The 23,435-nt window shown below is 43.8% G+C and overlaps 1 protein-coding gene across 2 annotated transcripts in view; it reads left to right on the plus strand.

The window, feature by feature from the left end:
* The window catches only part of LOC119455734 (hepatoma-derived growth factor-related protein 2-like), a 75,891-nt gene that overhangs the window by 39,820 nt on the left and 12,636 nt on the right, over window positions 1–23,435 (plus strand). The window contains exons 11-14 of one of the 2 annotated variants that reach the window (XM_049669228.1): window positions 1,763–1,837; window positions 3,771–3,962; window positions 7,178–7,227; window positions 19,682–19,737. In XM_049669228.1, coding sequence (XP_049525185.1) covers window positions 1,763–1,837; window positions 3,771–3,962; window positions 7,178–7,227; window positions 19,682–19,737 — 373 coding nt within the window. The remainder of the gene's footprint in view (window positions 1–1,762; window positions 1,838–3,770; window positions 3,963–7,177; window positions 7,228–19,681; window positions 19,738–23,435) is intronic. The other variant, XM_037717162.2, reaches the window with a different exon arrangement.

Raw genomic sequence — 23,435 nt, forward strand, 5'->3', positions numbered from 1 at the left:
CACAAACAGTTTTGAAGTTCACCCTGACGAGGGGCAGCTGAGCACACAGCTGAGGAGACTTGGCCCAGTTTGAAGCACGGGCGGCCATTTTCTCTGGCAGCAGGGTCACCACCGGCTGTCCGGCTCATGGTGACAGTCTAGAGCAGGGGTTCTCAAGCATGTTCGTTCCAGGGAACCTTGCTAAGCTCCATGAAGCGCCAAGGACCTCCCCCCCCCCCCTGAATTAAGCGAATTAAAATGTCCTAATTAACCGAATGTCGAATTATCGAGGGTCACAAGAAAACAATAAACAACTGCTTAACTAGGTCAACACGCCTTTGTTTACTCAATGAATCAGGAAAACCTGGTTATATTTAGCCCAAGACCAGTGCGGAAGCTGAAATTCTCGTCATCTCATGACTGATTAGCGCTAGCAGCGGCGAAGGCCTCGCGCACGTACATCCCGATTATTTTTTTCGCCAGTCAGCTGCTCGCCAACAAATTGTCCATCCATCACTATGTAGCCGGTGCTCTTAATCTTCGACAGCTTTGCACTGAGTCAAAGAAAAACTACTGCTTGCCGCAACCGCTGCGGACGAAACCGCGGCTGCTATCGATGCGATCATGGACGGCGACCTTGCAGTTCAGAAGGCAGGTGGCCGACACACGCACCAAGTCAAAACGAAACTACCGTTCGCTGGAAGAAGTAGGGACGAAATTGCGGTCGCTATCGACGCTACCATGGTTGGCGACTACGCAGTTGTGAAGGCACGCACCGACTGAAAACGAAACTACTGTTTGCCGCAACTGCTGCGGACGAAACTGCGGTGGTTATCGACGCGATAATGGATGGCAACTACACACTTTTGAAGGCACGTGGCATGCCGCCAACGCAGTGTTACGCGCGGTGATAAACGCAATAATAAAGTCTTTAAGGGCACAATTAGGCATGAAGCACTTCGGCGTTGCTGTCAATCACGTGCCGTGCACGATTGCCGCTGAGGACCATGGCGACGCGGACTGCGCCGCTTTGTTTCGGTTGGACGCTAGTGCCATTCTTGCTCTTCTGCGGCGCGTACTTGCGATGCTCCGCTTTTTTTTTTTTTTAATTCCTCCGACATATACGTCAGTGCGCACGCAATCGGCACCTGCACTATCTACAAACGGGAGAAGTGCGCATGTTGGTAAATTACGGCCTCCGAGATTTAAGTGCGAAAGCTTAGGCGCGCTGCCCGTTTTCAGAGGTTGGGTGGCTAGAAGCTGCTTGCGAATTTATTGTGCAGTTCGTGCGTTGCCATTACGCACTGTGATGTGCATTTTGACTCTCGGGCATGGGTAATGGAAGATCTGTGGATCGAGGACACCTCTTGTTCGCCGTTTTAGCCACTTTGTGAGCACGGGACCATGAAAAATTTATCAGTGGCTCGCGGAACCCCGAGCAGGGGCCTGCGGAACCCACTTTGAGTGTGCATCCATTGGTGGAGGCTCGTGTGCAAATGCCGCTATCTTCTAAAATTGTACCCAACTATAGATCGCGGCTTGATTACAATGCTCACTTGATGCTCGCCCACCTGTGACTGTGAGGGTGCAAACAAACATGTTACTCATGGGTGTCTACAAAGCGCGTGCCAGTTGCGCTCTTCAGCTGTTCAGTTTCCACAGCTTGCCGAAAGCAGGCCCGGTGGGCCGAGATGGACCATGAAATTGTGGCCTGTGCACATCTGTAATTCTTCATGCAAACTAAGTGATCCAGCTACATGTTGTATGTGCTTTCTTTCTCTAGTCATGGTGGGAATCAAGAACCAAGATGAGGCGAAGAGACTCTGATACAAAAAGCAGCTCGGATTCTGAGACTGAGGTGAATATTTGTTCACTTAGTCCTTTTGTTCAATTCAGCGTTCACTCATACCAGGGTGTGCGTGTAGATGTAATAGGTTTGGTGGCAATTGCACTCATGTTCGTTCTTCATATAGCCAGTCAACAGAACATAGTCAAAATCTGTTGGGGGAAACATGTCATGTGAGTGGCTTCAGTTCCAGTGGCTTTAGTTTTGTACACTTCAAGCATTCATTGCGAGCTTCATATGCAGCCAGTATCATATGATACCATGGTGTCATAGTAAAGCATGCAGAATCAACCACTTGTGCAGTTGGAATTTAACTTAAATTTCTGAGTACGAAAATTCCAACTTTTGTTCTGCAAGAAATCAAACTGCCATGATAGATGGTTTGTAGATGTTAAGGTTACAAATGCTTACATAACCATAATTCCTTGTTGTTTTAATGGGCAGTCATGGTATTAGCAGCAGGATGTTTGTTAGTGGCTTTTCATATTTTTGCAAGCCACCTTTGCCATTGGTTCTCTCTTGTTTTTGTGCATGTGTTGTGCGTGCCTTATCCAAGGTAATTTTTGCTTTTTTTGCATGCATTTTTGCATGCCTTGTCCAAGTTAATTTTTATACTTGTTTCCAATAACCCATGCTCGACCTATATCGTACTACTATTTTTGTTTCTGTTGCTTGTGCTGTTTCAAATTGTTTAGCTGTTACTACCTCAACAGGCTTTCTCTTTTTTAAATGGTGCTGTTTCATTGCTGTTCAAGCATTCTTCTGCCTTACCATTGGTCTTGCTCCTTTTTACTTTGGGGAGCGCTTCCGTCAGTCGTGGTGTGTGTTTGAAGCATGCCTTGCAAGCAGTATGTCGGAATGGAACGAAAACAAAAATGAAAACAGCATTTTTGAGTGGAACGAAAACGTAACCAAAACGTTATTTATTATTTTGTTTCAGAGTGAAACCGAAATATTTTTCATCGGTTTTCGGTTCAAAGGGAAAGTCAGCAATTTGGAACAGCCTACGTCATGCAACGTCAGAATTAGCGCGTTTCTCAAGAGTCCGCATAAGCGCATATCTCAGGCAGGCACAGTGCGAGTGTTAGCCGGTCGATGGCTCCGTTAATCGCACTGAAAGCGTTTTGAAATCGAACCATACGCGTTTCCGCTGACCTGGTAAAGTACCGCCAACCTACGATCCTCTTCTGCACCTCTCCCTCACTCCTCCCTCACTCAACCCCTCAGTTTCCGGTGTCAAGCGGAAGCGACGTTGCTGCTGTGCAGAGGTGCGAGCGTGCAACAAGCAAAAATTCTGGAACCGGAAACCTCGGAACCAGAAATTGCGGAAGCGGAACTGGTTTGAGTGACGAATCAGGGAATAGCAGTGCCCATCAAAGGTCGGCGCTACTTAGCAAAAGCGGCGGTGGCACATGGATGGAGGGGCTTTAATCGAACTAAGCCTGCCGCTCGCTGCACTAGTAGATCGGCATTGTAGCAAAACCCAGGGCTTAAGCGCTAAGAGCTTATCGTTTCTTTTTCCACGGATGCAACGCTTTGTTACCGAAGTTTTATCCTTTGTTTCTTTTCGTTTAAGTTCATTTTATCAGAACGGCACTCTCGAATTACGGCGAGTACACACGATGACGTGCTGCTTCTGAGATCATGCTCAGTGCCTTAACTCGGGGCGCTAAGCATCATCTCAAAATTCAGAATTCACTTATTCATGTTTAGCGTTACTTTGCTTCGAATATTTTTGCATGTGAACCAAAACCGTTATGAACTGTTACGGATCATTTTTCTTTTCGTTCTGGTCCAGAAACAGAATGGATTTTTTCTCAGTGGCATGAAACTGAAACCAGAACGAAACACATTTTGGTCTGACACCCTGCTTGCAAGGTCCACAAACTGCACATTTCAGGAGATCAAGTTTGAGTGGCGATATCTCATTTTCAATTTTATCTAGGACGGCTCTGCAGCTCATGTGCGACTGTCTCCACCAAAGAAGCGCCGGGGAAATAAGGCTTCAGCAGACAGGCATCCCCAGCAGATCCCCGTAGTGGTGCTTCGTGATGTATCTGAGATGATGGGCACAAGTAGAGGAACTTCCTTCACTGTGGAACAAAGCAATGGAGTGGTCACCTCTGTCACACACCAGGTTAGTTGTGTAAGGACATTCATTTCAATTCATTCTGTTCATATTGTTTTAACAAATTTACCATTTTTTCGTGTGTGTTAACAAGACCAAAAGAAAAATAGTTCACAAAGAAAAAGCTTTAGCTCAAGGCCAACTCCAACTTTTCTTTTGAAATACTACATGTAAAATGCAGAAATGCTTTTATGAGACAAATGCTGGTCCGATTTGTGCATACTGTGCTCAGTAATATAACTGAGCATACAGAACAAAACTTTTTTTCTGAGTTTTGCTTAGTGATGATAATTGTACTGCATCCTCAATTTAACAAAATTTGAGATGTAGCAAACTACCTTCATTTCTCAATCTTAGTTCCATTTAAGTTCCATTGAAAACGACCTATATTTTTTTCCGCAATTCAATAAGGCAATCTTTTTTTCTGCAGTTTTGATTAAACTAGGTGCATGCACTTACTTGGAGTCTGGCAAGCTAAAAAAAAATAATGTAACATGACACAATACTTATCACTTGCATGTCATTTGTGCAAATGTTACATGCGAGCAGTGAAAGACATTAAACATCAGAGGACAGAAAGCACCGCTGCATCATTTGTTGTGCTGGTACAAAAACCACACTGTGCACTCCATTGGTGCTTCCGGATAGGCTCTCAAATGTGTGAGTGGCAGTTGTGACAGGAAATTGCCAACCAGAATCGAGCATATGAGCACCTTAGCAGCAACTAAAGGAAACACATTCTGTCTCAGTATCAAGTCACATTGTTGTCCGCATAGTTATCAATCATGAATATCATAGTTATCAGTTGTTACAATGACGTCAATGCTCAGCACTAGACCACTTGAAAACAAAAATAGGACTATTCGGTTTCTAAACAAAAGTGCTTTACTGCGGAAGCCTGTCCCTGAAGCATAAAGTGAATGTTAGCCTTGAGAAGCTCACGCATGTAGGATGCATTAAGGAGTTGTGAAATATTTATAGAACCAATTTTGCATGTCCGAGCATTGATGCACGAGTGAGAGGAACATATATGCTGGTATATGCTACTGAAGCAATGCCAATCCAAGGCAATGGCAAGTGCAGATCATCTGCAGCAACACTGCTAAAAAAATGCTGATTTCTCTACAATGTAATGGTGGTGCCATCTGCCACCGCTCGGCGTGTTTTGTGTTGTTTTGACGTAGCGGTGACAGATGGCAGCACCGTGTTGCGGTGACATTGCAAGTTGCTTGTGTGTGGCCTAATTTTCCGCTCTGCTATTTTGTGGCTCATAAACAGTGTATTCTGTGTACACTTACTTTAATATATTGTCATCTATACCGAGCTCGTTCATCGCTTAGTCAATGTAGCAGGGAGCAATGGTTTCCTTTTTGTTTGTGTGTGTGTGTGTGTGTGTGTGTGTGTGTGTGTGTGTGTGTGTGTGTGTGTGTGTGTGTGTGTGTGTGTGTGTGTGTGTGTGAGAGAGAGAGAGAGAGAGGAAATATTGACTCGGGTATCTTGTGGAAATGTGCTCTATGCATCTGTGAATAGCTCATACGTTGATTTTGAGATCCAGTCTCAAGAAGACCGGTGAGACAATGCTCGAACATTGCTGCTGAGGTGTGATAAAGCATAGCAAAATCCTACAATGCCATTCACTTCCTGTGAAGGGGGTAAACGGGTTAGAAACGGCTGCCCATTCAATTTGAAGTGGGCAGGCATAGGTTGACCAGGTGCCACCACATCAGGCAATGACATAATTTCCGTTGCATCCGTGCAACAAAAGTCTGCAGAGACCTTGACAAAAACCGCTTCTGTGGTGAGAAAAGGACATCCTAGCATTGACTTTCCATGATAGTGATGCACATGTGCTCATGGTGACACATGACAGTAGCTTAGCTACTGCAGTCGTTCACAAATCATTTGGACTCAGCGGGGATAGCCTAGATTTCTGAATTATTCGTAGTATGAAGAAACGGATTTGCCAGAAAATAGGGGTGTGCGAATATTCAAAACTTTCTAATAACAAATCGAATACTAGTCCTATTTGATTCAGTCTTCGAATCGACTAGTCATTATTTGTAAATGCAAATAGTTTTTGAATACTATTTGGATATTTCAGGACGTCGGACCCAAATAAACGAAATATTGGAGCAAAAGTACGGCAAATTTCACCCCCGCAGACGTGGCATATATATAAAACATGAGAACGTGGGTAATGGAGCAGGCTATGTCACATAGGTCGCCATACTTTACAGGCTTAGTAGCGATCATTCGCACACTCTGAAGAGCCCTGTGCATGTAAAGAAACCACTTGTTTGCTTCTAGCTTCATCTGTGCTTTTAATAAACAATGCTTCATAACGTACTATGTAATGACAAAAGCTTGCTAACTTTAAGAATACTTGGATGGGAACATCCTTTCATATTATTTGTGATAACAGCTGTTCAGTATTCGATTTGGTATCAAATTTCAATGTTCACACAGCCCTACCAGAAAATAACCATCTTAGCGCCCAGAAAAGCTTGTTGGTGCACACACATACACCTGCATGTAACCTGGTCAGTCTTCATGCTGCTGCTTCAGATTGGTGAAAGTAAGGTCAATGAATACACCAAATCTCCATCCCCTGGTGACTTGAAATAGCGTTTGACTGCACTTCACTAGCTGAATTGTCTGGCTGTCATTGTCTGGCGCTTGCTTCACTCCATCACTGCCCTCAGTGGCACAGACATCACCGGTTTAGTTGGCCCAATTTGAAGCTGTTTAACGGTTCTAAGCAATATATATTTGTAACAACAGACAACAAAATGGCCAGAGTCCACATTGGCTGGGGAACAAAAGTGGGAAGCCTGGAAATTTCTGAAATCTCACTTCTGGCCGTTGTTCAGGTGACGGCTTGGCAGCAGAATTCTACCCTTCCTTTTTTTTTTTTTTTTTCCATGCAACAGTAACAAGAAAAGTCCCCTTTTCCACAGCCAGATGTCAGCTGACTCCGACGCTGCAGCTCATGCATGTGGTTCCCGCTTAAGCAAAAAGTTTGTTACCTTCAAGGGTGCATTTTTCGCACAAAATATCACCCCCTGACCTTTCCAAAAGGCCAGTTTCTCCTGGTCATCTTATGTTTTGTGGGAGATTTTAAGACAGAAATTGCACTTGATATTGCACACTTAGCAACAGTTGTCCTCCATGTGTTTTGATCTACGTTATCTTGCATTTGCTTATTCCTTTTGTTTGCTGTGCAGGATGGTCTCAAGGAAGCAACTACAGCTTTTGAAAAGCTGCAGAAGAAAATGTAAGTTGCGTTGCTTGTGTGAGATATAAAACCACGAGTGCAGTGGCCCTGTGCTTAGGTAAATGAGGAGAGTGAATAATGTGCAGCAGGTATAAGAACCTTAATTTCAAGGAACTCCAAAGACAATTTCATACTCAATTTAGTTGCTTGCAGATATGCAATGTTTTATCACCTTAGCCTGCGCTAATTGTTTTTCTTAATGACTGACACGGGTTTCGTGGCTAATGTATACTGTCAGCCGTGTAAGTTCCCAGGCCCAAGTTCTCTTACATACTGTCAGAAAGCATGCAGCTTTGCAACAATACTTTAGCCGTTGGCTGGGGTAGGAGTGCAGTCATTGGTTGAATTTCTGATGTGGAGAGAGCCGTAAAGAATTATAAAAATAATTGTGCAGTCGAGAAAAGAATTTTGACACTAAATTAAGTTTAGCTGTCTTTTACTGCACCAGCACGGCATAACATTTAATTGCAGAAAATGTCTCTGTGCTATGCTGCATTGAAATAATATCTACTTGAAACTTTGTGATGGTCAAGGCTGGGGTGTGTTTGTGTTCATCTATCCCACAGCCTAACAGGCATCGCGTGTCATCACGAAGCACATACTAGCCCTTGATTCATCAGCACTATCAGTTTAGGCTGTGTTGTGCAAATTCAGTATGTAGGTTCATGTCCACATGCAAGCTTAAGCCATTCCATCTTGTATGTGCACTTACAAACTTGGTAGGTATTCGCATTAGTTGCCGGGTAATTACCCACAGAGTTAAGTCTGCATCACACGTGGTCATCAGTCAGACCCATGCATGTGATCTCACTTGATCTGCGATGTAGCCTACAGGTACTAAATTTATCAACAGCGGTGATAGCTTCCCACCTGCCCTACCCACAGGCTAGGCCTCATCAGGAGCAGGTGACTCAATGAAACACTCTTCGCAGTGGCTGTATGGCACTCAGAAACCCACGAATCACCTTTACAATGAAAGTGAGGGGTCAGGTGGCAGGCTGAATGGCCGCAACTTTGTTCATAACCGCCACGTTTGCAGTATCATGAGCACAAATAAGTCAGAGAAAGTGCAGTCGCCAAAAAGGTTGGTCGCCATTGTACATTGGTTCCACGCACTAGATAGTGGAGGCCGTGTTGAAGTCAGATTAATTGAGTAGGTGTGATGGTCTAAGTTTATCTTGATGCAAAATGTAAATTAGTTCCAGCAAATACAGTGGTATCATACTGCTTTGTGTCCAGTCCAGTTTGCAAGCGCCTAGCAACTTTTGGGACAAACAGCACTCAAAAGGCGCGGTCCGGAACCATCATGACAGGGGAAGGGTAGGTAACGCTCAGAAGCCAATAATTGTCCTTTCTTTGGAACCAGACTTGTGACAGTCCTACACAGCTTTTTGTTCAAACATGTGGACTAGGCTTGTGCGAATTCTCTTCAGCTCAAATTTCAGCATTAGAAGTTTTCAAAGTATTCGACACAAACTAATATACATATTTTTCTGCGTATAAGCTGCACCCCCAATTAGAGCACCGCGGAAAGAAAAAGTCCGCACATATATCCCGCAGAAATAATTGCATATAGCGCCCACATCTTTCTAAGAACAGTTTCTATTCGTGGATGCACAAATCGCCCAAGTCGGTATCTTCGTCCAGTGGCTCTGTTACCCATCTCTTCAGCGACGCTGTTGTTGGAGAACATTGCCCTAGAGGTGGTTTCAAGGCAGACTGCTAAAATTTCAAAATGTTTGGTGCATGTTAAAGGTCAATTTCAAGACGCTATAGCTTCGGTTTTGGTGAAAAGTCGTGGCACTAAGCCGTAACTTTCGTGGCTGACATCCAGCGAAAGAGTGCTGATTAGGCCTAACAGACAAGGCATGCGCAGCAGTGGACCGAAAACTGCCTCGGAAAGTTTGCCGCTCATCGAAGATCTGGCTTCAGATCATGCGTGCGGGCAAGACTGAAGACCACAAAAATGGCGAGCTTGCCTACCAAGTTCTGTGCATTTACAGAAGCGGAGTTTAATCTTAAGTAATATTAATTTTTCATTGGCCGGTTTGAAATTCTTGGCGTCTTAACTCTTTCGTTATCGCGGCTATAGAAGTCTATCAATTTGATCGACAGTTATTCTACGCATTGTTAAACATTTTTGTTGGTATTCTTCTACTAGCAACATCATGCACTGTCAGGAATAACGACTGAACTTAACTGTTTGTCAGATTTGACAGTTTCTAGCTGATTGGGAAGTCTGGAAAACTAAAACTTACACTGGAGGTATCGTCAAAACTAGCCTCCAGTGTTCCAGCACTTTTTCAATAATATGATGCAAAATTTTCGCTTTGGTCGATTCGGCAACATAATTTTTAAATGACAGCAGCAGTGAAGACACGGGCGCTCCTCTCTGGTGGTCAATTTTCCATTCTGATGTTAGCCTGTTTTAACGGTGTCTCAAACAGCGGCAGATGCTCATGAGTGCATGTACTTTTGACAATTGTGTTCGATTAATATCAAGTGCAACTTTATTTTCCCCACCATGGGTTACTTTTATCCTTCAGGGGTTCGACAGCAAATGTACAAATTATTATGGGCAGTCCTAACTGTTGTGTGGAGTTTTCACTCACACAAAAGCGTGTAGTCGATTTCATACTGAGTTTTGATGGAAGCTTAACTAGCTGTTTAATCTCTTACATTTTGGACACTGCCTGGGCAAGTGGTCATATTCGTTACTGAACAACATGGTGCAACACTCCACATTACTGTACAGCACTGTACAGGAACTGAACAAAGTATGTGGACCACCTAGACCACCTTGCTTGCACAGAGAAGTGGATTGAATGCAATTATCAAGCATGCAGAGGCTTCTGCATACTCCCCGACCTCACAACCATTGCCTCGCGAGCCTAAAGAATGCAGTGGCGTACAAATACTCAAATATCACCAAATCGAATAATTTGAATATCTTATGTTGAATATCTACTGTTAAATTTTTTGAATATTCATATATACAGTGTAGAGACCCCCGCTGTGCCACATGTCGTGTGCGCTGCAGAGCCCCTCGTGCTCGATGACGCGCAAGTGAACACCTCACTTCACTGTTTTCGGTGCAAAAGGAGCTCCGAACATGCCAACCTTGCCACGGCCAGGGTCGTGGACTTATACTCCGTTTCATACATCAGGTGCAACGCTGTGAAGGCTACGCAAGTAGTCCGTAAAGAAAAAAATGGAGATGTGTATCGCTCCGCGCTCTTTTGTGACCGTGTGGTCTAACGCGTTGCTCCGGAGAGACGACATCGAACTTCAGAGTGCATGGGTTCAAATCCGCATGCCGGAAAGATCTTTTTTTTTGGGGGGGGGGGGGGTTATCACATTTTCTATGAGCTGAATTCTAAATCTTGTTTTGTTCCCAATAACTTAAGCACCACACGTTTTCGGAAATGAACTGCACCTATCTGTTCATTTGACGCATACCGTGTTCATGTAAGCGGGCCTAAACCCCCTGAGCTCATACCGATATTTGACCAGCAATGGCGATTTTGTTGCGACTCTGCAGCATTGTCGCTTTACTTTGTTAATGCAAGCGAGAGCTTTGTGTGAAAAGATGACGTTAACTCATTGGTTAGTTAGCACAGCTGCTCCACGCAGGCCGGATTGACAACAGGTGTTCGTCTACAACTTTCGTTTTCGCCATTTCCGAGGAGATTAACTCATTTCTGAGCATCTCTCAAAACACTGAGCATGTTACTCATTATACCATGCCGCCAGCAAAGCACCGGATTCAGCTTTCACCAAAACAGCGTGGGCCCGACTTTGGCACTGCGCTTTGGAGAAGCCCGAAGCACTTGGTGCGAGTAACGCATCGTTTTTTACTGATCGAAATGTTCATAAACATTTCTGTAACTTAGAATGCTGGTTTCTGGCAGAGGAACGCATAGAACATATTCTAGATTTCTTAATCATCTGTTTCCTGACTGAATTTATGGAACGTTTTTGTGAATTCTTGTCCATGATTTATTTCTTCACTACAATGTTTTTTTTTTTTTTTTGCGATATTACAATGTTACAACAGCAGGCCGACTTTCATGGTTTAGAAAACGAAAACTTTATTTATGGGATCGATGGTCTGGTGGGTGCAGGTTTCTTCCTTTGTTGCCTTTCTCGCATCCAGTTACACCCAGATGCCAGGTTACACATTCCTGGCAAGTCAAACAAGTTCCTCGATGCCACTTAAGGGGGGACGCGGGGATCAGATCGTGAAAATCACGAGAAAAATCGGTTTTTGGAAACCCCGCATTTCAGTATCTGCAACGCCTAATCTACGCTGTATCAAAATGATTTGGCTGGAAACGCACTAGAAGTGCCCGAAAAAAATTAATTTGTCAGTGCGCAGGGCGAAAAAACAGCTTTAAATCGCGCAAAATCACCGCAGTTCACGGAGTCATATCTCGTATTTCCCGCCACCGAGCGCCGCCATCTTGGTATCGTTCGAAAGCTCAAAGTTTCCCCGTTCCGCTTCTCAATTCGTCGGTCTTCGCCATCTTGTAACAAACGCACAAACACAAAAGAATCGCGGGTCTGCTAGAGGTAGTCACACGGGCCCTCCGATGAAAGCGGGCCTGCGATTGGCTGCCGTGCTGAATGGCGTCTTCCCATTGGTTACTGCTGCGGCAGCGGGCAAGATGGCTACCGCAGTTGTTCGCTTCGCAAACCATGCCGGCGTCTTCACTTGACACGCAGAATTCGGATTTCTGAGAGCGCCCAGTTTAGTTAAGGATCGTCGCTTGTTGGAGAAGAAAGTTTGGACGAAGCATGTCTTCGGAATACGGAAGCGCAAGCCTCCTACGGCGAGAAAATTACAGCGATTAGCGGAGGAGCACCCGACTAAACGTGCCGCGCTACCTTGCACCGTGGATTACGTGCCGCGCTATCTTGCACCGTGTGACTCAAGCAGCGAAACCGACAATCGCCCTGTGCCATCGATACCGATAACGCAGTCGACGGAAGACGCGCCAACGGAAGCTCCCGCGCCTCGGCGTACGGCCACGCGAACCAGCCGAGATCGTATCGACGCGGGTCGAAAGTCACCATCGCCGGCGAAGACGGTGTACTTAGTTTGATGCATCGTGCGACATGAACACGCCGCCTCTGAGCGAGCCCCAACCGTCGACGAGCTACAGTGTAATAACCGAAAATTCACCGGAAAAATAGTCGCCCGAACGGCGCACCACTCAGACGCGCCTCGAGCCGCGTTTCGCGTCAGCGGTGACGGCAGAATCGCGAGCATGCAGCGTGCGCGACTCCCTTCGCGCGATGTCCGCAACTGAACGGAAGTTCAATTTGATGTACTAGCCAGGCTATTAAATTTTCAAAGCCCACCAAACGAAGAGGCAAAGGTGCAAGAAGATGCTTGACAGCACTGATGCCAAAAATTACCGCCCTGATGCGTTCTAATAAACCTGCACTGCTTGCAAAACTTTGCAGCTCGTTTTCTCAGTAGTGTTTTTTTGGTCGGTCACCTCGCTCGTGGAAAGCATAGCACAACAATGGCTGGACCGATTTTGATCCAGTTTGTTTTGCTGTGATCCATGAACTGTGCTGCACATCAAGACAGTCTTGAAATGTTCATTTATTTTTCCATTATTTAATTACTTCACAATTACTGCATGGCTCTATGCAGTCAAGCACAAGTTACATGCATGTCATGTTGAGTAAAAAATTATAAGGGCACTAAAAAAAAAAATCTAACACTGTCTTGATATAGATTAGACATCTGGGCAAACATACAAAGTATTCCCAGTTCCGTACCATGTTTCGTTACTGTGCCAGGCTTTCCACGAGCAAGGAACTTGTAAACTTTTGTAAATTCTTATAAAACAAAAACTAATGAAGATATCTTAATGAAATTTTGGATTTGACCCTCTATTGCAATGTACAGCGTGTGTGCCAAATTTCAGCCCTTTCTGACAAGAAACAAAAAAGTTATTTTTCATCCCCTCCTCCCCCCTTAAGTCTTCATCACTGAAATGAGCACTCGACTCATCGGAGGAGGAGTAGCACGAATCACAAATGCTGAAGACAAGTTCAATTTCACTGTCGACAATCATGTCACGTTCCCACGCTTCGGCCTCAACTTGCTCTACATGAGCACAGCAGTTTTGCCAGTTTTCCTGGCTTACAGATGCCAATGTTTCCGGCAGGAGCTTTTCAACTTCAGCCAAAGTGAAACACGTGTTACGTTTTGCGATGTACCCCTTCACTTGGCTCCTAACAAGTTCAATTGGATTGAACTCGCAGTGGTATGGTGGTACACGAAGCACTTCGTGGCCATGGGTAGCCGCCAGAGTGTCGACAATGGTGGGTGTGTTGACCTTTCGCGAAAGTTCCAGCAGCTCAGCTCTCACCATGTCCTGTGACCATGGAACACCTTTCTTTGTGAGCCAAAGCTGAATATCAGCTTTTCGCGTAGACTTGGTAGGTGCTTTTTCAAGAGCTACGCTGTGGTATGGAGCATTGTCCATGACTACAATGCTATTGGCCGGAATGTTTGGCAAAAGCTTGTCAGTGAACCACTTCTCGAAGTACTTTCCGTCCATCTCAGAGTGGTAGTCAGCGTTGTTCCCCTTTTTTGCTCGGAAGTAGTCAGCAGCTCCTTGGACGAAACCTGTTGCACTGCTCCCGGCATGTACAAGGATCAAACGGGCCCCTTTGCCCGAGGGCGCGACCAATCCTGTTGACAGACCTTTCAGGAAAGCATCATGAGCTGACTTCACAGTCTTGTCCTGCCAGACGTATTCCTTCGTGTGCCCTGCATTCACCCACGTTTCATCTAAGTAGATGACGCACCTGTGCAGAGCAAAACAAACGAGTGCACGAGTTAATGCAGACAACTAAACATACCCGCTGTAGCAGCACGAATCTTAGCATGATCATAATCGCAAATATCACATAGGAGAACATGAGACAAAAGAAGAAGTAAAAATATAATTCATAAGAATAATCTATTTTCTTTGTTATCAATTAACACGCTGACTGCTCTCTCACGAACAGCTGCTCAGAGACAATCGACAGAAAAAAGATATCCTGGCGTTACTGGTCCCTTATCCGGGCTTAAATTTTGCACGCAGGCGGCATTTGGCAGTCAGTTTTGATTCATGGTAAGTTTGGGTGTCGCACTTGCCTGATTCGGTAAGAATTCATTGGAAATCCTGATCATTTACAGCGACTGCAAACAAAAATCGACAACGCTCGCAGCAGTGGTGCTGGTAACTCGCACCCTTCGGGGGAACGAGTGCTGCACAGTGGATGTTGATAATGCTCTCTATTACGATTATGAATTTGCAATGCTAACATCAAGCCGCATTATATAAGGGCACTCTAAACATGCTGCGTAAGAAAATATCCAAAGGACGATTCCTACCTGCCCTGTCTTCGGAATTCCTTGATCGCCCGCAGGTACCTGCGGCGCCAGGCAATGATGTCACTGCGCTCGATCAGCGCAAGATTCCGTTTCCTCTTATCAAACATGAAGCCAATGTCTTTCATTAACCTCCACAAGGTCGTTTTCTTGAAGTTCGGCAAGTCGTCGTCTTCGTTGACAGCCTTTAGCACACTGTCCAGTGTTGGGATCTCCCTCTTGGCGTACATGCTGTGCACTTTCAGACGGATGGCATGGACTGTGAAGCTGTCATGTTTGACTGTTTGCGAGCTTGAAATCTTCACTTCGCGAGGTCTTTTCTTCGGAGACACGAAAGGCCCACGCAGACGCTCCGCTTTGAATTTCGCGACGGTACGGGGAGACACTCCGGTGTCCTCGCTCACAGCGCTCAGTACTTCCCGAACAGACTTCTCCAGGAAACGCTGCCTGGTACGGGCGTACACATTTGCAATAACTTGCTTGGAGTTCCTTGACAACTTCGATGTACGAACCTTCGAAAAAATGCGCACAGGAGAGGTAATCGAGGCCACAGAGCTCGGCGCCATTTTCCCAAATCTGACTATCCGCAAAGCGCAAACAGGCGGCCAGGGCTACGGAGAGAGCGAAAACCAGATGTGACAAAAAACGAAAAACACAAAATACAAACTCGCATATTTCGATTGTTTTCCCAGCAATAGGAACGTTTTTTGTCAAGCTTGTGACAAATTTTTACGGTTTAACGTTGCCGGCAAAGCATTAATTGTTTCTCGCTCACCGCAAGCAACGCACTACTTTTTGGTCGCGGAAGTAAACAGCACAAACAAGAGCGCTAGCTTTGACAGCGTTGCACCTGATGTATGAAACGGAGTATAGTCTCTGCAAGCGATTCTGCCCTACCGCATGTGCTCTCCGACCGCTGTCTAATGCGGGGATCAGCGGGTCCGCCTCAGTTGGTATAAGGTTTGTCCAGGTCGATAGGACCGATCGAAACGATAATGCGATGTGGACAGAGGAAACGGCAATAAAATCTGCACGTATTTCAGAAAGTGCGAAAGCATTTGCAAAGTTCGGACTGATCAACTACCGATAGGCACGCAGGTCTTATTGGATAGGTGGCAACGAACTTCACGCCGCTTCAGCAGTCGTCAATCTAACCCGCATGCACAATCTCACGACCGATCAGTGATAGAGGCAACTGAGAACCTGATTGGTATTTATAACTTCACTTTTCTTTAGCTTCAGAGGAAAAGAAGCACTTGATTCTAATCGACCGACATTCTATCGATAAAACTATATTTTCCATACCTTCATATACTAGAACTGAGCTGTCATCTGTGCTGCCATACTGATTTGTAGTTCCCTTTAAAAGGGGTTAATCGTGCTGTATATCTTGATGTTTATGTGCCTAAGTAACAGATAGCTTGCGACATTCTTGTTATGCAATGCTAGGAGACTTCTGAGCATGTACAGCACCATGTTTTCTGGCCCAAAATTTGTAAGCATTATGTTTTGTGAAAAAATTTCTAATATTCGATAGGCAATTCAATATAAATATTTGTTTATCCTTCTTCTTCTTGATTCAATTCCACATTCCATTTCAGATCTATTCGGTATTCGCACACTCTTAGTAAAAACAAATGCTTCCTGTACAATAGGCATTTGCCAATAGGAACTACTGCTTTCCCACATACATCAGCATCACAAAGGATTTTATTGATGCCAACAAATCTTCATAATAATCTTTTCCTTGGTCTTACTTATGAAAGTTGGGAACTAGGAACCAGGTGCATATCTTTGTTTATTTCAGGTCTTTCTTACCCTGAATAAAACTAAAAATATCAAATTATTACTTTCATTCGTCTTCCTTGAGGTGCTTCTTTGAAGTTTCACTTAATAATTCTCAAAAATTTTCTGAGCAATTATTACTGCTATACATTCATTGAACTCGCCAGTGATAAGACTGTAATATGATGTATTGCAGTATATGTTGCGAATACTACGTCTTGAAATTATATGTTAGAAGATAAAAGCGCTAAAAATGAGCACATTTCTAGCGGTAACGAAAGAGTTATACAGATTCTTCTTTCATTTTATTTTTCACATTTACATGCAACAAAAGAATTCACCAGCCCGAAATGTGACTATAGCCAATAATAAGCTAGGGTGGAAACAGCAACATGACTAACCTTGGTGTTTGGCCTAAGGTTGCTGCCATTGTTGAGGCAATGGAAACTTTAAGCATCAGTTTTCTGGCACAAATTGTACTGACGTGCTGAAGATGTTGGTGGGGTCAGACTAACGGATCCTTGTCATATTGGCCTAGGCTGTACATAAAGCACAGTTGCACAGACATGTCAACCAGTTACTCCATGTTAGAGAGATTTATGATCGGTTTAAAAAATCTGATCTGTTGCTAAAGAGCTATTTACAAGAGTCCATTATGATAAATATTAACACTTGCAGTATAAAATGCAAGCCCTTAAGATTATTTGTTAACATTCTAAACAGGTTTTTCAGTTAGCTGCTGTGTGTGGAGCATCTGGACACGTGTGTTTTCGTTTTTTGAGGGCGTGCTTCCAATGCAAAAAGTGTTGTGGTAGTATAATCATTGCCACAGAGCAGGCTGCTTTACTACGTGCTTCAATCATGTCTTTCTGGGCAGAGACGTTTTATCTGCAGGGGCTGGTTTCACTATTAAATGAAGTACTTATCTATTGCAGTAATTTTGGTAACACTTTTTTTTTTCACACTTTGTGAGGCTGCATTGCATATTGATTTTTATTATTATTAACCTCAACACACATGTTCAATTTTTTAAAGTTTTTAGCTGGGTCAATCACAAATGTGACTAAGCTCGCATGGTCTGTGAAAGCTTGAATTGCATAACGCCCATATCTGAGGCTTTGGCACTACGTTTACTGAGAACATTCCGAATGCATTGTTTGGTCATTCTTTTCCAGGAACGTCATTTGCCCAGTTTATGATTAGCGATTGTACATTTGATAAGTGTGCCTTTTTATACCCTCTGCAGCAGTACTTTGAAAAGGAAGGATTGATGATTATGGAAGTTGTTTGTGATTGAGAATGTGTGGTGTTAAGAGTTTGTCCTCTTTATTTATTTTACCATTTATTTTTCTCTTCTCTCATTCATTTGTCCTATGGAAGGAAGGTTTCTGTATTTTTTTTTTTCTTCCAAGTTAACTGAAACAAATTTTTTTGTGTGGCAGTATGTACAGCTGCAGCAGAAGAAGATTAGCACAAGTGACCCAATCAGATAAATTGTGGCATGCGACACTGTTGTTCCCTAGCACGCCGAAAACAAGAGTGCCAAGCACCCCCTCTTTGAAACATGCATCATGTGGCACCTTAGATACCTGTGTGCACAGGAACAAGAGTGCCGCATACTGCAATTTCCCTGCTTCGATCATCGGCCACTTCATACCTGCCAAGTCTCCTGGATTTGGACCATTTCTTCCGGTTGTACGGTTAAATGGAAAATCTCCCGGAAATTGCAGTTGTGTCCCGTTTCTATCCGCGTCCAGCGCTTTGTCAGGCCACATTGGCAAATAGAATCCGACCCAATCTAATCCAGTAGGAAGAGTTCATCACGCGAAACATTGTTAAGAAAGTAGTAGGGAAACCCTATGCATGCGCTATTTTGTTAACCTCAGAGCTGCTCCTTACACTGACAGGGTTTTTGAGTGCCCTAGTGGCCCTAGTCTCATTAAGCTAGCGAGCGAACGCCACGTTCCGCAACTAGCAACACTAGACTCTCCATCATTCTCCTCGGCGTCAGCTGCTCTGGCATTGCGTAGGCCTACGGTCAGTCATGACTTTAAAAGCAAGGAGCGCTAGCGTAAAAAGTATCTTCAAGTATTTTTAATGTAGTGCTCAGTCAAGGTGACGCTGGGTATTTTGTTGATACCACAGAGCAATGCAGAGTTCCAGCGGCAGTTTAAAATCGGGGAAAAATACGAGGACACAGTGCCGCTTGTTCATGTGTCGCTCGTATGAGACACTGGGAAACGTCATCCTCAAAAAATGTGAAAGAAATGAAATTTCTTACAATCAAACATTATCTGAAGAATTTTTGAACACCCGCCATGGTTGCTTTAGTGGCTTTCGAATTGCGCTGTTAAGCACAAGTTCGCGGGATCAGATCTCGGCCGCGGTGGTTGCATTTAGTGGGGGGGGGGGGGGGGGGGGGGGCGAAATGCAAAAACACCTGTGTGCCGTCTATTGGGTGCACATTAAAGAATCCCAGGTGGTTGAAATTAACCTGGAGTTCCCCACTATGTCGTGCCTATATAATCAGATGGTGGTTGTGGGACGTAAGACCCGAGAATTTAATTAAATTTTTAAGAATTTTTGAAGGCAGCATTAGCAACAACGAAATACTTGCTAAAGTGAGACATTGATATTCATGTGGCCATTTGTATATCTGTAAATACAATTGTAAAGAAGGTCTTCTGTCAGTGCTTGAAAATATAGACAGGGTGTCGGAAGATCTCATGGATTTAGTTTCTTAGAACTTGGCAGGTATGCCACTTGTGCTAATCTTTTTCTGCTGCAGCTTTACGCTTATATAATGTGGTTGGCAAAAATTTACACCGCATGTGGATGTGATCTACTTGAACTGCTGGAGTTGAGTTGTATACTTCCATTTATTTGTCATTCAGCCCTGTAAATATTGTTCTTAAAGTTCTTTCCCAAGTTTGGCTTGTATACAAGCATCTTGGCTTCCCTGCCAATGTGAATTTTGTACCTCTCCATATTCATTTACTGGCTCTCGGTGTTCTTGTTCCTAGCTGTAAAACGCTGTTTTGGTATGCTAGCATGTAACATTGGCATTGGTATGCTAGCATGTAACATTGGCAAGGTAGTAAGTGATGTGTTCCTGCTCTCTGCCAAGCACTGTTGCGCCTTAAATGGAAGGTGCTTGGCTCTGTCACTGCTCTTGTTTTCAGTGGTTTTCTTTCTTGTCTTCTGCTGTGCTCAAATCTGGATCGCGGCAGTTCGTTTCCACCAAAACAGGGTCATTTTTGTTTGCAGAAGTAGCAACCCGTTAGAAAATTATGAGCGAAAGTTGAGGCACTATGAAGAAAATGGTGAGTGCTGTCATTTCCACAAATTTTTACCCCCCCCCCCCCTCCCTTTCTTTAACTTTACGTGCGTGTACATTTGTGTGTTCCCTGCATGCCCCTGTAAAGACATGACAGGGACACCCCTGTTTAGGCTTCGTTTTATGTGCATGCCCGATCAGTTGCCAGTTGCACGCTTGTCTAATCACTCCTGCACGGGGACTGTGTTTGTGCATGTGATTATCATTATTGCTGCTCTGTCCGTGATGGGGAGCCTACTCGTATGTATTGTTGCCAGTGCGAACTGGAACCTCGAGGGGGGGGGGGGGGGATAAATTAAGAACATTCTAGATGTGATTAAAACACAGTCATCAGTGCTTAGCTTGCTTCTAGACATGCTATACACCCGTTGTTGTGTCTGAATCACAACAGTGTCATGTACACTGGCAAATTATGGCAATCCAGAGTACACATTCTACTTTTTTTCATTCGTTGTTTTATGCTGGCAGTACAGTATAGTGTACGTTAGGCCTACGGAAATGATGAGACAATCTTGGTCTGGCTCATTTTTGTAAGAAGATGGACATCAATACGGCTAGCCAGACATTTAGTTCTTCAGTCCCACACCATAACTTTCATGGAAAGTCACACACTTGACATGTAGGCCGTTGCGTTAGTATTGCTTCAGACTGTATCAGGTAGGGACATTAGCAGTATACAAAAGCAACTGCCATGCCATGTGCCTCATTCCTGTCATTCAAAGGCACCTGGCAGCGTGATTTGCCACATACACAGAAAGTTTGAAAATGAAGCGAAAACCTGCACAAATTTGGGGTGGCGCTCGTGGTTTTAATTTAATGATCCTGCCTATCTTTTCTATCTCTCCTAGACACACACAATAAGCAGCACAAAGCATGTGTGCCAGTGCTCCTATTGTATTTCATTACATTTTCAGTTGTATGCACAAGAAAGCATAAGATAAATTACAAATTACAAGCTTGATTCATAAGCCTAATTAATATATGTAGTTACGTGTGGAGCTATTTCTTGTCTACTAATCTCAGGCAAGCTTTTCAAGTGGAGGAAGTATGAGGATTATTTTCTTAGCTTTTTTACTGCTGGTATTGGCCATCAGAAAAATCAAGAGATGAGCAAGTTCTGATTGAATTGTTCATGCTCAGTTAAATATTGCTTTTTAAGCTTGAGGGATGTTTGGTGCAAGTGAGAAAATTCTGTTGGTCTGCATTGTGACCAAGATTATGCTTCAAGACATTGTGCTGGGGTGAATTTCATTGGGGGGAGAAAAAAAATAGAGCTCGCATGTGGGCTTTTAGCCCCTTTTAGCTTCTCTGAGGGCACTGTGTTTCCACAAGCGCAGTTAAAGCTCTTATATGTCTCCCTGTGAGATTGATAATTTAGAAAATTTAGGTTATGCTTTCCAGAATATCTGAAGAACTAGCAATAATTTGTTGCTTTAGCATAGAGCAATATGCAGTTGACCCCTACAGGATATACATGACACATGTTGTTTCTTGTCAGGGCAGTATAATTCACAACTTGTGTCTGAAAATCAGAAATGAGCGGAACCATGTAGAATTACTATAAATTTCACAGTTGATCGAAATTCAGTTCCATCGCAACTACTTTATGCTACAGTTACATTTTAGAGCAAACATTTGTTAAGAAAGGGTTGCAAATATGAAAAGTTGAAGTTCTTGGATAGTGGCTATGGAGGATTTGGACATTGCTTTTGTATGATAGGTCTCCAAACACAGTATGAGGCAAGCTCCCCACTTCTAACACCAGAAGTGTTTTTTACGGACTTTATTGGGGCCAGTGTTGCTACGACCTTTGTAACAGACAATACGCTGCTTTGTTGGATATTCTTTGCCTGTTGTAGATGAGATAAAGTCCACAAAGTGCCATGCTGTCAGACGAGTGAGGCCTATTAATGAATAGCGTGTGCACCTGAGGGGGCAGCAACATGCTGAATGGCAGTCACCACATTTAAAATCTTTCCCAGACGAACAGAGTCCATAGGGCCTCTAGAAGCCAAAGAGGGAACTCCCCAGAACAATAAATGGATTGGACGAGTCCGGCCTGTTCCCAGCACTTAGAAAAAGCGCCCAAACGTGTGAATGAGACAGACTCGTTCTCAGCACTTACTGCAAAAAAAAAAAAAAAAAATCTACCCAAGTAAAGCTGGTCCACAGCACTTAGAAGACTAAAGGCACCAAACCTGCTCCGTGCTTTAGCCTTGTTTCTTGCCATGGGAAAATGTGACAGCATTCTGGGCAGACACTGGGCAGGAATGCAGTCATGGCACTGTGCTTTTTGGGGTTATTTCCAGCTGTGTTATTGCTTAAAATTTCCAACTATTGCTTGCATCAAAAATCTGCCAAAGTTTTTTTCGTTGTATAAGTGCAACCAGCTACTTTCTTTTTGTTGATGGGCTATGCTGTGTTACAACATTGGCCCTGTATCTGCATAGCGAAGGTGCTCATCTGTATTTGCATTCCCGGGAACATTTTTATTGCACATCTGTGGCATGGTAGTCCTCTGCACTTTTATCACACATGCATTTTTAATCTGGTGTCTCCAGTGGCAGTGAACAATGTGGCCTTTTTTTGCAGTTTGTTATGGCTTTTCCTCCAATCAGGAACTTGAGTTGCAGGTTTCCTTGTGTGCTTGTGTGCATGCCTGGGAGGCAAGAGATCATGCAGTTTTATCAGAAGTACGACCATATTTGAATGGAAAGGCATCTAGAACTTGCATTAGTCATCGAAAAAATGGCAAGACGAAAGTTGAGCCTGTGGCCACAACATATATGTAATACAGCATGGAAAGCCAAGGCAGTAGGAAGGTGGCCTATTGATAGGATCAATGCAAGCCCATGAGGATGAACCAGGGCAAGGTCAAGACCTGGGCTAGCTTGGGACGCACTGCAGCATTGTGCGTTACCACAGTGCATCGTGGAAAGATGAGGCAAAAGAAAATAAGATTTTAAAAAAGAACCATAGTCTTGTGTATTATATATTCCTCTTTTGCCGAATCGTTCCGTGCTGCATTAAACATGGTAGCACATGCTGCAGAGGTCTTTCTGTCGTGTATGGTTAGCTAACTCAAATCTCTTGTGAACTGCTGTAATCTATGTTGCTTGATTTGGGGCATGACTTTCCTGTCACTTGATTAGTGCACCAAGATGGCACCAGAGGATGGAGACCTTGTGACTGCTAGACATAGTGCTTTCAATTCTACTGCGATCCTATTGATAAGCTTGCTGCCATTTCTTCCAGCTTACACATTGCATAAACGGTGCATGTCAGGCTTGTGCTTGCGTGCTTTCACTGTTCTTGTGCACTTAAACTTCTCTTTAGAAGTCTTAAGAAGAAGCTTGAGCTTTGGGCCAACTCCTGTTTCCTTATTCAAGTATATGTAAAATGCAGAAATGTTTTTGAGACAACCGCTATACCGATATGAATGAAATTTGTTGCATTTGAGAAGCTTAAGTTATAGTGACTCTAGAAAGCACAATTTTGATTGAGTTTCTTGAATTGTTGACAAAAATTCTTGAAAAGTAGTAGTTAGCTGAAGAAAGAAAAGTTAAACAATAAAGTTTCCAAATTTGTAGCTTTGCACCAAAAATAGATATCATAGTTCTGTAAACTGTTGACAAATTTTATATATGAATGAACAGCTTACGTGAAATTGATACAATGTTCCCG

Source organism: Dermacentor silvarum, chromosome 6, assembly GCF_013339745.2.
Source record: "Dermacentor silvarum isolate Dsil-2018 chromosome 6, BIME_Dsil_1.4, whole genome shotgun sequence".
NCBI lineage: Eukaryota > Metazoa > Arthropoda > Arachnida > Ixodida > Ixodidae > Dermacentor > Dermacentor silvarum.